This window comes from Podarcis muralis, chromosome 10 (genome assembly GCF_964188315.1).
Source record: "Podarcis muralis chromosome 10, rPodMur119.hap1.1, whole genome shotgun sequence".
Lineage (NCBI taxonomy): Eukaryota > Metazoa > Chordata > Lepidosauria > Squamata > Lacertidae > Podarcis > Podarcis muralis.
In genome coordinates this window covers 28,122,154-28,137,184 of record NC_135664.1, presented here as the reverse complement: position 1 = coordinate 28,137,184, position 15,031 = coordinate 28,122,154, and the positions used below count along the sequence as shown (strand labels likewise).

General features: G+C 41.3%; 1 protein-coding gene across 2 annotated transcripts in view; it reads left to right on the top strand.

Annotated features, from left to right (window-relative positions):
* NELL2 (neural EGFL like 2) overlaps window positions 1-4,889 on the top strand; it is a 107,748-nt gene extending 102,859 nt beyond the window's left edge. For both annotated transcript variants that reach the window (XM_028745356.2, XM_028745355.2), the window contains one exon: window positions 4,125-4,889. In XM_028745356.2, the coding sequence (XP_028601189.2) occupies window positions 4,125-4,175 (51 nt within the window). In that variant the 3' untranslated portion in view covers window positions 4,176-4,889. The remainder of the gene's footprint in view (window positions 1-4,124) is intronic.
* Window positions 4,890-15,031: the final 10,142 nt, after the last annotated feature.

Below are 15,031 nucleotides of genomic sequence, written 5' to 3'. Positions count from 1 at the left end.
ACATATGGTATACTTTTTATGGAAATATATTTGCTCAGCTGTGATTGCTGATCTTGCTGTTATCAGTTTTTTGGGGACATTTTGAAGATATTTAAACTATCAAACGATTTCTCATATAGGCTATAACCTTCTACACCTCCCCTCCCCCCCAAAAAAAAGTATTTTCTGTCAAGAGAAGAAAATTACCCAAGACAATCTTGAAGCTTTGCGGTGATCAAACACTTTTTCATTTTCTGTCGTGGCCATAATGGAAATACAGCCATTGCTTCCTTGTTTTTCTAAAGTGAAGGGAACAGAATCCACATGATAATTTGGGTCTTTAGTATTCCTCAGGGTCAACAAGAAACACTTATCTGAAGAAGAAGGGCGCACAGTGATATGCTGACATGACTCTTGCAGCCTCTAAAAATAGTTAAGAAAAAGGGACTGGAATAAACTGTTCTCATTTATACAAGTGATGTAAAGTGCATTTCCTACTTTTCTCACTGAACCCAAACAAGTACTCTACCTGCTACACCCCACCCCACCTTTAGGGCTCTTCAGTTTAGAGAAAAGGTATACAAGGTTCTTCATGGTGCAGACAAAGTGGATAGAGAAAAGTTTTTTCTCCATCTCTCATAACTTTAAAACTCTGGGACTTCCAATGAAGCTGAATATGTGAAGGTGTAGGGTAGACAAAATTGCACAGCATGTAGTTAAAGTATGGAAGATGCTCCCACAGGAGGTTGTGATGTTTACCACCTTGGATAGCTTAAAAAAGAAGATTATGAATGACAAGGCTACTAGCCGTCATGGCTATGTTGTGCCTTCACGGTTGGAGGGAGGATGCCTTGGAATACCATTTGCTGGGAATCACAAATGAGGAAAAGGTTGCAGTCAAGTCCTGCATGCAGGTTTCCCATAGGCATCTGATTGTCCATTGTGAAAGCAGCATGCTAGAGTAGATGGGTTATTGCCTCATCCAGCAGGGTCTTCCTATGTTCTTAACTCATACCAATAAACTGAGCAGAAATAGCTAAATTGAACATTTACCACCTCCTCTTCCCAACATCCACAGTCTTATTATGTCATCCATATGATCCATGCCTGCACAGCTTTACTTGAAAGTAGCTCACGTGCATTCAGTGGGGTTGGCTCCAAGTAATGGGTTACAGGATCACAACCTAACAGTGTAATCCTTTACATGCTTATTTTGAAGTAACTCCTACTGGCTTCAATGGAGCTGATTTCCAGGTAACTGTCTATAGGATTGGAGCTTAGTGGATGAAAAGAAAACTCAGCTGTAATTTTAGGACTGTGCACAACTCCCTGATCCACCGTTGGGGGGGTGCTCATCTGTGGCCCCCATGTTGTGACCCAGAGACCACCCATCACATATCTGTTCCCAAATAAATTTAGGGGTGGACTAATTGTTTTTTTGTTTGCCCTATGGATTTATCAGCATACATCCAGATTTTATTTTTCCTTGTAACCACATACACAGGGGAATGGCTGGGGAAGAATGTGTGAAATGAAAGAGCAGCTGGGTTTTTTTTTTTTTTTATGTTGATGCACTGGAAATCATAATATACCACTTTATCCTTGAAACAGAATCTGTGCTTTACTTCTTGCCTAACATATGGTATAAGCATTTTGGCACCTGAATTTTAAAACAATCCAAAAAGGTCATTCAAATTAGACTAATAGTACAGTATACTGTGTATACAGTAAAAAATGAAACATTAATGCTCTGTACATTAATAGAGTGCATCTCACAGAAGGTCAGAGCTGCAGGATAAGCCTCTGTAGCCAAGCTACAACAAAATAGGTTTACATAAAATCATTTAAGAATTCAGAAAAGCCAAGCATCGGCTGAAGCAGCTTTAAGCACAAAACCATTTTAAAACTGCAAGTGGAAAAACTGAGCAGCAGGATTGCTGTCATGGTTTTCTATAGCAAGTCAAGAAAATAAAATAACAAATTGCCCAAATGCAATTCTAAGCAAACTTGTACCCTGAACACACCCAATCTCGTCTGATTTCGGAAGCTAAGCAGGGTCAGGCCTGGTTAGTACTTGTATGGGAGACCACCTGGGTATACCAGGTGCCATAGGCTAAACTTGTCTATAAAGGTAGTAACTATGTGATGTTTTTAACATGGGACTGCCACCAGAACCAGCAACCTCATGTCAACATCTTTCCTTCTGTAATGTCTAAGCACACCTCAGTGTTCTGGCATCATGGAGTCTGTCTTTCCACATTCACCACCAGCAGCCAATGATAAGAAAGCAGAGAAATTCATAACTTGAAAATGTCACTATACAGGGATGGGTGGATCTGCTGCAAAAATGGTGAAGCTTAAACTTCAGGGTCCCTAATCCTGGAGAGGCTCCAGAAGTGACTTAAGTCCACACTGCTTAAAACTTTTGGGTCTAGTAGACCCAATCTGAGTCACAAGACAAATTGTTGTATAGATTTCAACAACCCCAAAGTCTGAGAGTCAGTAGCACAGATGATGTAATGGTGTGGTGAACTGTCGTGGAACAACCCCATTGAGTAACAGTGGTTAGCCAGACCTTGTTGCTGGTTGTGAAAAGGCCCCCATAACCGTTCAAGCTTCAGGGCCACAAAAATGTAGGTCTGCCACTGTCCACAGCTAAATGTGCCAAAATATTACAGAGAGACCATTTGTTTCTCTCTTCACTTGTATCCCAATATGAAGATAAACATGTAGTTCCCACCAAACTTCTACTGAAAGCAAGTAAATATAGTCAGAATTGGCATGTAATTGCATTTAGTCCTTTCAAGTGTGGAACTTTTTCAAAAAGTGTTTGATTTTGTTTTGGTATTGTTTTTCTGAATGATCACCTACTTTAAACCTTCTGTACTGTAAGAGAACCAAACTGGGAAAGGGAAGGAGAAACAATTTTATCCTCCCTTTCTTGAATAGTTTAAGGTTATTCAATCACATCTTTCCCTCTGTTCATGGGAAATGTGTGTCGGATGAAGAAACGTAAGTTAAGTTTGAGTTTTGGGGTCCAAAGGCTCCACAAATCCATGTTTGCAAATTTATCTGTTTAGTGCCTTAATATTCTGCCTTTCTTCCATCATGAAACTCAAGGTTGCATACAATAGATGGGCCATCTAGATGCTGCCTTGACCCATATCTGCTTAGCTGCAGCAAGGTGTGGAGGCATTGTGGGCCTAGCCTTTATAATTGGGAGAAATCGGGCCCCATCCACAAGCCATTTAAACCAAGCTACATGGGGGAAAGCTTATTTAGTGCTGCTTCCTAGAACATACAGTCCAATTTAAACCAAAGCAAATGGATTTCAGCTAATTTACAATCTTAATACCTCAATTTAATTAGCTGCTGGACATGGTTATCCATCTCGTGTGCATCAGTACGTTATAGCTAAAATGAATTGTGGAAACTTGCGAAAGTTATTTCTCCAGTTTCATTCACCTAACAATTCAATTTAATGGAAACACTGCTTTAAGTTAGGCCTGTAAAAAGCTTCTGGATAAGTTACTTCTGGCCAGTGCTTTTTTCCTCCTCTAGAAAAATAGGTGCCGGTACTCACCATGAAGTTGTTGCAGTAAGGGCCACACTTTTTAACAACAACAAAAGTTCAACCCTTGAGTATCTCCTGAAAAAAGCACTGCTTCTGGCTAGTAAAACAGGTGAAAAGGAAGGAAGGCTACTGTAAGCTACAAAAAAAAATTGAGTGTTATTTTTTCATGCAGTCCTTTCTTGACATTAGTGAAGAGTGTTGGCTCGTGTGGCACTTTCCTCCTTGGAACTGCTGACCATTCAGCATTTGCCTCACTCTGCACTGTGCAAATGTGTGGTTGCTGACAGCATGGCTCAGCAGTGGAATCTGCCTCTGCCATGCAAATACATTGGATGACTGCCTGATGGGAACTCAAATTGCTCTCTTTATGTTGACATTCAGAAGTAAAAAAGCCACTAAGTTAATTTTCACCGGAACATCAGAAAGAATTTAATGCAGAATTACTAGATAGCAAATGCTGGTATTTCAGCACGTGTCCAAGCAGTCATTTGCAAATGCTTATACTCTGTTTAAACAAAGTTGTTTGCATGAATGTAAATCACTTTCTCTTGTTTTTCTTTGTCTTCTCTAGAATGGGCATGTTTGTTGTTCGGTGGATCCACATTGCCTTCAGGAACTGTGAAGCTAATGACCATGTATCACAGGCAGGCAGTTTCTGGCTATAGAATTTTTTCCTTCGCAAAAGACTTACAGACCAAAAATTGTATAAAGCCAAAACTGGAGCAAGACCAGTCCCCCCCCCCCCAATTAAAGTGCAGAAATGCTATGATTGAATGGGCTGTCACTTTCCTCATTCTGGGTGAAACGTGTAAGACTAGTAATGACTTCAGATGTATAAACCTGTGTTTGGGTGTGAGGTTCAACTTCTGGTCCAGTCTGTGTTTGACATCATTATGTAAGATACTGGACTAGAGGAAAATTGACATGTCATGCGTATAAAGGTGTCAGAATCCTCAAGAATGTAAAAAGCTTTCTGGAGTTTTGAAAATACACCTCATCCATGGCCACAGATTTATTTATTTTGTAGCCTAATGATATTTGAATCTACATCATCATTATTTTTTATTGCTCACTACAGAATTTGCCAGAAATCTTTTTTAAAAGGAAGATATCTTTTGGAAACACTGAATGTTGCAACAACATATGTACAGCTCTGAGAAACTGATTCAAGTTATTGTAAAAATATAATAATGGTGCACAGGCATGACTACTTAATATTGTCTGATGGGAGAAGTCATCTATATTTCCTCGTTCGACTGCACTTAGTTCTTGATTAAATTTGTTCAGTATAAGCTCGTTCTTGTGCAAAATTTAAATAAATATTTCTCTTACCTTATACTGTCGAGTATCTGTCATTGTTGCGGGCTACAGAATGCATTCTTTCATTGCTTCTCTTCTTTTGCTAACATTGTTGTAAGTAAATTTTCCCATTTGGCAAGTTTCATTTGACATAGTGCAGTCTGCCAGGTCTTACCTCTGCAGCCGTTACTTCAACTGGTTTTAATGGGGCTTTTGCAGTGGAGGTTCGATAGCAGCTGTGTTTGATAGACAAATCAAACTCTGTGGAGGAAACCAGCAGAATCCTATGCATGCTTACTCGAAGGTAAGTATCACTGGATTTCCTTGAACTTATTCCAAGGAGGTGTGGATAGGATTGTAGCTTTATGCCAGTCCTCTAAAATCCTTTATACACTCCCCAGTGTACACTTGCTTCTGTGTAGACATGCACAGGATTGTACAGTTTCTGGTACGAAGTGAAGCAGCTGTTAGAGGTCTGTTCTTCTGAATGTAGCTAGAACTTCACAACAATGGATTCTTTGACTGGGATGCAGGAGTGATCATCAGATATAGGTAAAGGTAAAGCGTGTTAAAATATGGTTGGAAAATGTCAGACTAGCAGTTAAAAATAATAAAGATCTTAAATGTTTTGTGGAAAATAATGTAACATTCTGCTGAAAACCATGAAACCTATGGAGTTTTTCAGATGATATCTATTGATATACAGATATGGAAATAAGCACACACACACTTTTAAAGACAATGTCTATAAATAACAGATACTCGAGGGATTTGCTGTTTTATCCACAGATTCTGTCAAGCAGCAATCAGTGTTTTTTCAAGCAGTAATGCAGGCTCCTTGGAAAGGGGGCTGTTTTAATGTAGCATTTTCCTGTTTGCTAATAACTATCAGGGGATCGTGTTTTGCCCTTCAGATGCAATGACAGTTGTCTGCAATGACAGTTGTGAGTGGGAAACACAACCGTCTAATGTGATGGAAGAAAATACTGTTTAGGGATGCTGCTGTGATTTTATTACAGGATGTGTTTAGGTAGTAATGGGAGGCAAAAGAAAAGATGATATTCTGGTTCATGGAAAGAAAAGCTGTTGAAGGATATAGATCCCAATAGAACCAACACTAGGAAGAACACGGAGCATATCTATATCTAACACCCAGATCACCTAAATAGGAGTAGAATTGTGCTAAAAGAAGAAGGGCAAAATCTTAGTCAATAAATCCACAGCTTGCATAGATCTCTGGGCCTCAAGATGAGAATATAAATGGCAAATGAGACTACACTGCAGAAATACCATTCAGGCTATCCATGCTCAAGGCTCTTAAATATTCAACAGAACATGGCTGAGCATTGACTATGTGGGCGGAAATCCATATTGTCACTCAGGTGCACAGCTGCATCATGAGGAAGCCTACAGAACATGAGATGATAATGTGATTAGATGTCACGGAAGAGAACAGTGCTAGACATGTCAACGTGCTGGCAAATTGATGAATGCAAGGGCAAAATGGTTCCTTTCTGGTACTATGGGGCAATAACTATGGCTCTGGCATTATGGAAAATGAACTCAATGAAGTATGGAGCTTGTGGCTTGTTCAAGGGGGAAGATTGCAGAAAGAAGCATTCACACTACAGTGGTACCTCGGGTTAAAGACGCTTCAGGTTACAGACTCTGCTAACCCAGAAATAGTACCACGGGTTAAGAACTTTGCTTCAGGATGAGAACAGAAATTGGGTGGCAGCGGTGCAGCAGCCCCATTAGCTAAAGTGGTACCTCAGGTTAAGAACAGTTTCAGGTTAAGAACGGAGCTCCAGAACGAATTAAGTTTTTAACCTGAGGTACCACTGTATTAGGGCTTCATGTCACATCAGACGATGTTATGTGTGTGAGGGATCATGCCTCTGCTATACAAAGGCTTTCACTGCTCAGGTAAGTGGCTGAGCTGAGGCATAAAATTCCCTTCACATGTGACTTTAAGTGTACCACAATCAGTGCTATTTTTGTAGAAAAATGAGTGCCTAAACTCACCGTGAATGACTCTGTTGTTCTCTTAGAATGGCAATGGCACCCACCTGAGAGGTGCCGTAACTGAGTTTTTGCAACGTGTGTGAGTGTCAGCGACGGTCAGATGGGTGACAGATTTTTGGCAAACTCCCCTAAAAAAGCTCAACAACTTTGTACCACTCCCTCCCAAAAAAACTCAACAACTCTGGGCAATCTCCCCCCACTCCCCCCATTTTCTGAATTTTGAAAAATAGGGGGTGTCTTATACATAAGGGCATGTTATACACAGAAAAATACAGTACAGTACTTTGATTCTGCACCAGTCATATTTGATGATTTAATCTCAGATCTCACTCTCATGGATTTGGTTACTGCCAAATCAAAGCTACCTCATCCCTCTGGGACTGGGGAACATCCTCCTGCTGCTACTTCTACAGTGAATGTGCCATGCTAAGAATTAAGTGTATGTTCATCTGACATGATTGCCTTATCCTGTGCTGTGTTAGGTCTGTCGCTGAAATCAATGGACTTGGACATGTAAGTCTGTGCAGGAATGGGATGCATACGTATAATGAGACGTTAAAATGGGGAAGTGAAAAAAGGGACTTCAAAAACCCTGGTTGTAAAAATGCCATTATTGTTTTGAAGCATATAAATGCCAAAAATCTAGAAGCCCAATGTAAAATTACTGTTAATTAGTACATTTCCCCATTATTAGAATTTTTCTTACTCTATAAAACACAAGTATAAAACCTCCATACTTCTGCAGACAGCGTTCACCATATTCTTCTAGACAACTTTAAAGATTAATTTCAGCAACATAAAATTTTAATTATTGTGTAGCAGAACAATCTATCATATTATACTCTGTCCATTAACAGTGGCCATGTACAATTACCATGTTCTGAAACATTTCCCCCTCGCTGGTATCTTTTTACCATTTGTTCCTACTTTAAGCCATAACTCTTTTGATGTCTTCTCATGCATCAGACTGACTATGTGAAATCATGAATATCATAAAAATTCCATGAGTCCTTCAACTTATCTATCTGGAGTCATTCAAGGTCAAAATAAACTGATCTGCATCAGTGAAGCTAGGATATAGCCCCACAACAGTATAAAACAGTAGGCCAATAACAAAAAATAAAATAATAGAATTGTGCTACAGTGTGATTCATTCAAAAAAAAAAAAAGAATAGAAACACAGGCTACAATACAAACTTCACCTGAGAATTACCCCCATCAAACTTATTAGGACTAATTCTAGAGTAGACATGTTTAGGGTTGCAGACAGTCAATGTAAATGGATTCTCCATGCCCTTACACCTGCAAAAAGATTGATATTGATATATTGGAAGGACAAAAACATGGCCTCTTTTGATCAATGGATAGATGACATGTCAACTCTTACAACCATGAATGGGTTGCTTTCAGAAGAAGATTATATATGGCAAATTTAATGATATTTGGAAAGTATTCATTGAAACCATAGTGTTCCTTGAATCAACGTATATTTGAGGGAAACAATAAGTTCATCCATTTACATGTATGTTACAGTATATAGTTCTGTTATCTTAATTGCTCTCCATTTGATGAATGGCAGTTCAATGAATCAGCTGACTCCATTTGCCATGGCTTCAAGCACAATGGAAAGACATTTCATCGTCACAATCTCTGAGAAGCCCTGTGATGGGGTTCTTCAGTTTTGTTGACATTTTCTATAAGGGCTGAAGAGCTTCTTTCAGAAAGAGACATCCAAAAAATGAGAAGTCCCATTGTTCTGGGCCACTGAAATAAAGGTTAACGTGTGCTTGGGTTGAGCACATGCTTTTTCTATATATGGCAGGGGTGGAGACCTGAGGTTTTCCAAATATTGTTGGGACTACCACAATTCTCCATGCAGGCTGGGCTGACAGGAGCTGGAGTCCAGCAACATCTGAAGGACCACAGGAGGCTTCATACTTCTGACATAGTGGATGTGTAGGTCATTTTTTATTTTTACCGTGTAGATCAACATTGTTTATTCTATCTGGCCGCTTCTCCCTAAGGTCTCAATCAAAGGCCTTTCCTAGTCCTGATTTTCTAATTCCTTCATCTTGGAGATGCCAGGAATTGAACTTGGAACTTTTCAGCAAGCAAGACATCTGCTGTTATCACTGAGCCAAGACCCTGGAGCTCTGAGGGCCACACATTTATTCTACGGTCATGGTTTTATTTAGCAATTATAGAATACTTTCCACAGTGAACTCCCAGTTGCATTAACAATGGAATCTTTTTGATACAGTTCTGAGTGTTGGGTGAAAGGCACAGCATGCAAAAATAAAATTACAAACGAAGTATTTCATGCTAAGATGTGCTGAGTGGTGGCTGTCTCCATTGATCTAATAGAAATCAGATTACAGAGTGAGAGAGATGTGGTTATGCAGTTGCCTATCTCATATCTGGAGAGAGAAAATCCTCCCAAAAAGTATAATGGCAACAAAGAACAAAGGATGGTTTTTGTTGTTGTTAAATACAGCCGTTGCAGGATATGAATTTGTGCCACTGTAATCCTAGCATGTGGTTTCTTCTTTGCAAGAGACTACACACTCTCTTGCTGAGATCTATGGGGATTTGCAAGCATGAAATTAGCCACTGGAAAATGGCTACATTTTCCAATCTCAACATCTCCAATTAGTAAAGAAACTACAATAAGTGCATGAGCAGAAGGGATGGAAAGAAGAACAGATGAAATAGCTGCAAGTTGTTTTTGTTTTTTACTCCTGTAGAGAATTTTGAGTATAAACACACACCCCTGAAACACCCCCAGAAGTAATGATCTAGGGACTGCACTCTTCCATGGATGCTAAGTGCAGAATAAGCATATGCTCAGAAAAATTCAAGGTGCCTTTCACTGATAGCATTTGGCACACCAGCTGAACCCTTCTCTGGATGACACCAAACATATTAGAGTGCTTGACCTTGCTTTCGTCATGCAACCTCCAAGCCATCTGAAGGCAGCTCTGTTCACTATGGTCACCTGCATCAGAAGCCCAGCTTCAGAGGTCAGAGGAGTAGACCTTGGATACAAGGCTATTTATGTGGTTCCCCACGTAAATGAATTGCCCTTGCCATAGAGACCCATTTGACATCAATGCTCTTATCCGTCACGCGCCATTTGATTTCGTGGTGTTTTATTGCTGCTGGTTTTTGCGGCAGCGGCTGCTCTGATAGTCTTCGTTTGTCACTTGGAGCTAGGTTATCTTCAGATTTCTGGTGTCCAGTTTGCATCTCTTTAAAGTAAAAAAATAAACAAAAAATAGGACACAGATTGGACATCAGCAGGGGACATTCAGAAGCCAGTAAGAGGACATTTCAACCTTCCATGACACTGTTGCTGTTCTTAAGGTACTCAGTCATGAACAAAGTAACTTCAAATGGGGACTCCAGCAGGAAACTGCTGAACTGCAAGGGATGATAGACTTCAGTATGAATCAAGATAACTGGTGTTGTCTGACATACCAAATGAGAGCCCAGAGGGTGGCATCACAAGAAGGGGCCTTTACTGCAGTGGCTCCCCATTTGTGGAATGCTCTCCCCAGGGAGGTTCGCCTGCTGCCTTCATTGTACACCTTTAGGCACCAAGCTGGAGGCTCCAGTACTTTGGCCACCTCATGAGAAGAGAAGACTCCCTGGAGAAGACACTGATGCTGGGAAAGATGGAGGGCACAAGGAGAAGGGGACGACAGAGGACGAGATGGTTGGATAGTGTTTTCGAGGTTACCAGCATGAGTCTGACCAAACTGCGGGAAGTAGTGGAGGACAGAGGTGCCTGGCGTGCTCTGGTCCATGGGGTCACGAAGAGTTGGACATGACTAAACGACTAAACAACAACAACAACAACAACAACAAGGCACCAAGCAAAAACATTCCTCTTCAACCAGGCCTTTGGCTTATTGGCATCCAATGTCCTTTAAATTTGTCGTGGGAGGGGGAGATCATTAGTTTGTTTTGTCCTTATTTTTATTATGCATTTTGTGTTTATAATAGTGCGATTTTATGTTGTGAACCGCTCTGAGATATAATAAATATAAATATAAATACTCTAAGTCAAGAAAGCTTATTCCATAATATATTTGTTAATCTTTTTATCTCACCCATTGTCAAAAATTTCAGGGTTGGCTACAACAGTACAACAGCTAATTAAAACCGTCAGAAGTTTAAAACAATACCTAATGCAACTACATTCCATTTGTTGCAATTACATGACGGGCCAGCATATCCAAGAATACTGAGCAAACCACTGAAAGAAGATGGGAAATCTTAGCTGGTGCCCAAAACTAGACAACATTGGCACCAGCCAAAGCTAGAGGGCAAGGTGTTCCATAATCGAGGTGACTCCCCAAGCAAGAGCAGGACAGGTAAATGACCCCTAAGCATTTAGGACTTTGTACATCAAAACATCACCTTTCAGTGGGCTTAGTAGGAAATATACAATCAGTGCATGTTTTTCAAGGTTGAATCGCATGAGCCATCAGGACCTTCGGAGCAGTGGCAGCTGTGTTTTTCACTTGCTGCAATCTCTAAACCATTTTCAAGGGAAGTCCCAAATATTTATAAATTCCTTATGCACAGGTAACTATGCACACAGGGAGAAAATGTGTACTGCACATACAGGACAGTTACAATCACAGGGTATGGCAAACACAGGCCATACACAGGCATTTTATTTCAGCTGAGTTTCTATATATGCATCTCCTGCAAATTAAGATGCATTTCCTGCTGACATGTGTATTATTAAACAAAATTTTCAGGATGTCAGGGCAGGTAGAGCAGCCTGTGTTGTTTCCTTGCCTGCATGGAGGCTTCTCTGCTCTCCTGATTGCAGGCTGTCAGAGAAATCAATATCTCATTTCTCACATCAGCCAGATGGGTAACCAGGCAAAGCTTTCGAACGAAGCCTTGTGCATTCGGACGCAGGGCGGGGGGAACATGTTTTCCCTGTTTCAAACTCTACACTTTACAAGCAGCTATTGACAGCTTTGAAGTACTTTCTTCCAGGTCTGATCTATCATGGCGGAGCACGAAGCTTTTCTGCATGTGTAGTAAAAGTTTGTTTCCCAGAGTGACCTGCCAAATGCAATTATAAATTCACTAAGTGGTTCCTACCCTTAGATGTGATTCAATAAACTGCAAAGCCTTGCCAGGAATCTGTAGAGATACCCTGAATCACCTCGAAAGGTGTAGCCCACAATTATATTTCCAAACACTATTTCCTAAGATCCCAGCTAGAGTAAGGTTACCAGACGTCCCCGTTTCCCAGGGATAGTTCCCAGATTTACAAATCACTCCCCATACAAAATCAATTGAAGTTGAACAGTGTCTCCAGATTCATTGAAAAAAATCTGGTAACCTTAAGCTAGAGGAAACAAAACTCTTCTCTGGCAGTTTATAAGGCATAGCCAGCATGACTCTATTGATTCTTACAGAAATGTGGATTTAGGCTGCAATTCTATACAACCTTTCCTGAGAGTACTTCCCACTGAATGCCGAGTGGCTTACTTCTGGGTAGACATGTATAAGATTGTATTGTTGTTAGGATAAAAATTAGCCAATGCTATATTTGTGCACTCTGAGAAAATGAATCTTCACATACAGCAGTACCTCTGGTTACATACGCTTCAGGTTACATACACTTCAGGTTACAGACTCCACTAACTCAGAAATATTACCTCAGGTTAAGAACTTTGCTTCAGGATGAGAACAGAAACTGTGCCGCGGTGGTGCAGCGGTAGCAGGATGCCCCATAAGCTAAAGTGGTGATTCAGGTTAAGAACAGTTTCAGGTTAAGAACGGACCTCCAGAACAAATTAAGTGCTTAACCCAAGGTACCACTGTACATCTTTTTCATATAGCCATTTAAACTACTTACAGAACATTGCTTCAAATTACTTGGTAACAGAAATGCAGTGGGCCTACAGGGGAGAGCATGCTGGGGAGAGCACGCAGATCTCCCGCAGCCCCCAGGGCCGCCCCCTGACTCCTGATCCCCGGGTGAGCGAAGGAGAAGAGAGTGACGGTGCAAGGTTGAGAAGAAGAAGAAGAAGAGTTTGGATTTGATATCCCGCTTTATCACTACCTTAAGGAGTCTCAAAGCCGCTAACATTCTCCTTTCCCTTCCTCCCCCACAACAAACACTGTGAGGTGAGTGGGGCTGAGAGACTTCAAAGAAGTGTGACTAGCCCAAGGTCACCCAGCAGCTGCATGTGGAGGAGCGGAGACCTGAACCCGGTGTGACGTTACCATATGAGAGTGCTGGAGGTAAAATAGTTAAACAGGTTACCCAATCAGAACCCAGGGGGTGGAGTCAGAGGGACTATAAAACCAGCTCTGGGAGGGGCGAAGGGAGGAGTTTGTTGGGAGTTGGGTGGTTGGTTGGAGTGGGAGTGAATTGGGATAGAGTCTGTGAGTAGGTTGAGTTAGAGTAGCGAAATAAGCTGAGTCAGGAACAGTTAGGAGCTAGGGAGACAAGTAAATATCTGAGAGGTGGTTTAGTGAGTGAGAGCAGGTAGCAGAAGTTATAGGTCTGGATAGGCACCCCATGATTGTAATTGAAGGTTACCATTTATGGAACCACACGCTTGTTAAACGGCAATAAATAAACAGAAGTTTATGTTCCAATTTAACCCTGAGTGGACTCAGTATTGTACCAGGTAGGGCCTGGGTGATGGCAGCAAGAAATAAAGTGGTGGCACAGGGATCAATAGACGGTGAAACGTCCAGGGACACTGTGTGATCACCACACCCGGTTCACCAGATTAGGAGACTACTGCTCTTAACCACTACACCACACTGGGAGAGAATGGGGAAGACCAGGCTGGACTCAGGCATACCTCGCGTCTCTCCTTCCATGGGGAGGGCACACCAGGGCTGGAGTTTGGTGGAGTTGCAGAGAACTGAAGGTGAATGGGAGCAGGTGGCGAGGTGCTTCCTGGCCGACCGATATGAATTGCGCTGCCAACAACCCACTGCAGAGGTGCTGGGCAGCTTGCTCCGCTGCCATTTGCCCAGTTGCCACAGGTACACAAGCGCAAAGACAGCTGTCTCTTGCTCGGCAGGGGAAGCACAACAATAAAAGTGTCTCTCTGTCTTCCCTGCACATAGAGAAGTCCCCAGAAACCAGACGCGTTTTCACACCGCCCAGTGCTTATTACCACTCGAGCAATGCGGGTTTACTCTGTCACACACATAACTGCAGCATCAAGGACCCCCTTTTCCACTTCTGGGTGATGCTGAGCAAGGGAAGGCCATGCCAACAAAATGGAAGTCCATCCCCAAATGGAGTACGTTTGTATTAACAACAACAACAACAACAACAACAACAACAACAACAACAACAACACACACAAGCTGGAACACTCATTTCTGGTTTTGAAGTGTTCGTAATCCAAAAACTTCATTGCCTAGGCTGTTTGTAACCCGAGGTACCACTGTATAGTTAAGGGTGTGACTGAACATTGTGCATTATTTCCACAGGGTTAGGAAGAGCTCTAATGTTTTTCTGGATGACCACCATAATTATCAGCTCTATGTGGTAAAACCTGTGATCTACAAATTTAAATTGGGGTCATATTCACCTTTCTTCATGGGATTGTATACTGCGTGCATTATTGGATAAGTGACCTTGGGCCCGTCGCTATCTTTCCACCTCTACAATTCCAGCATTATAAATTCCAAGTAATTTTATTTTTCACTTGCACTCTTTTTCTTTTTGAGTACTAAGATGGAATCTTATCACTTCACATCTCCATTTTATCTGCTGATTTAAGCCAGCAAGAGACTGATCAGGTCAATTTGCTCAAGTTACATGAGGAATTCTTAGGCATACACAGCTCATCACATTTCTGATTTGTTTGGTTTGGGCATTTTGGATAGAACTGGAAATGTTAGGTGTTATAACACATATGGTTATGTGTTGTAAACTGCATTATTGCCAAAAAGGAGAAAGGGTTGCATTTTTTTGGAGTAGAAAACAGTCTAAAAATGTAGTAAATAAAAGCAAAACACCAGTGTTACTCCTAGTCACAGGTCTGACCGAGCCACAGCAATCCATGCTCTAGTCATGTCTCTCCTTTTTTGCAGAGAAGGTAGAGTATCTTGTTGACAAGTCCACACACTATTAAGTCAAGGAGATGGTCT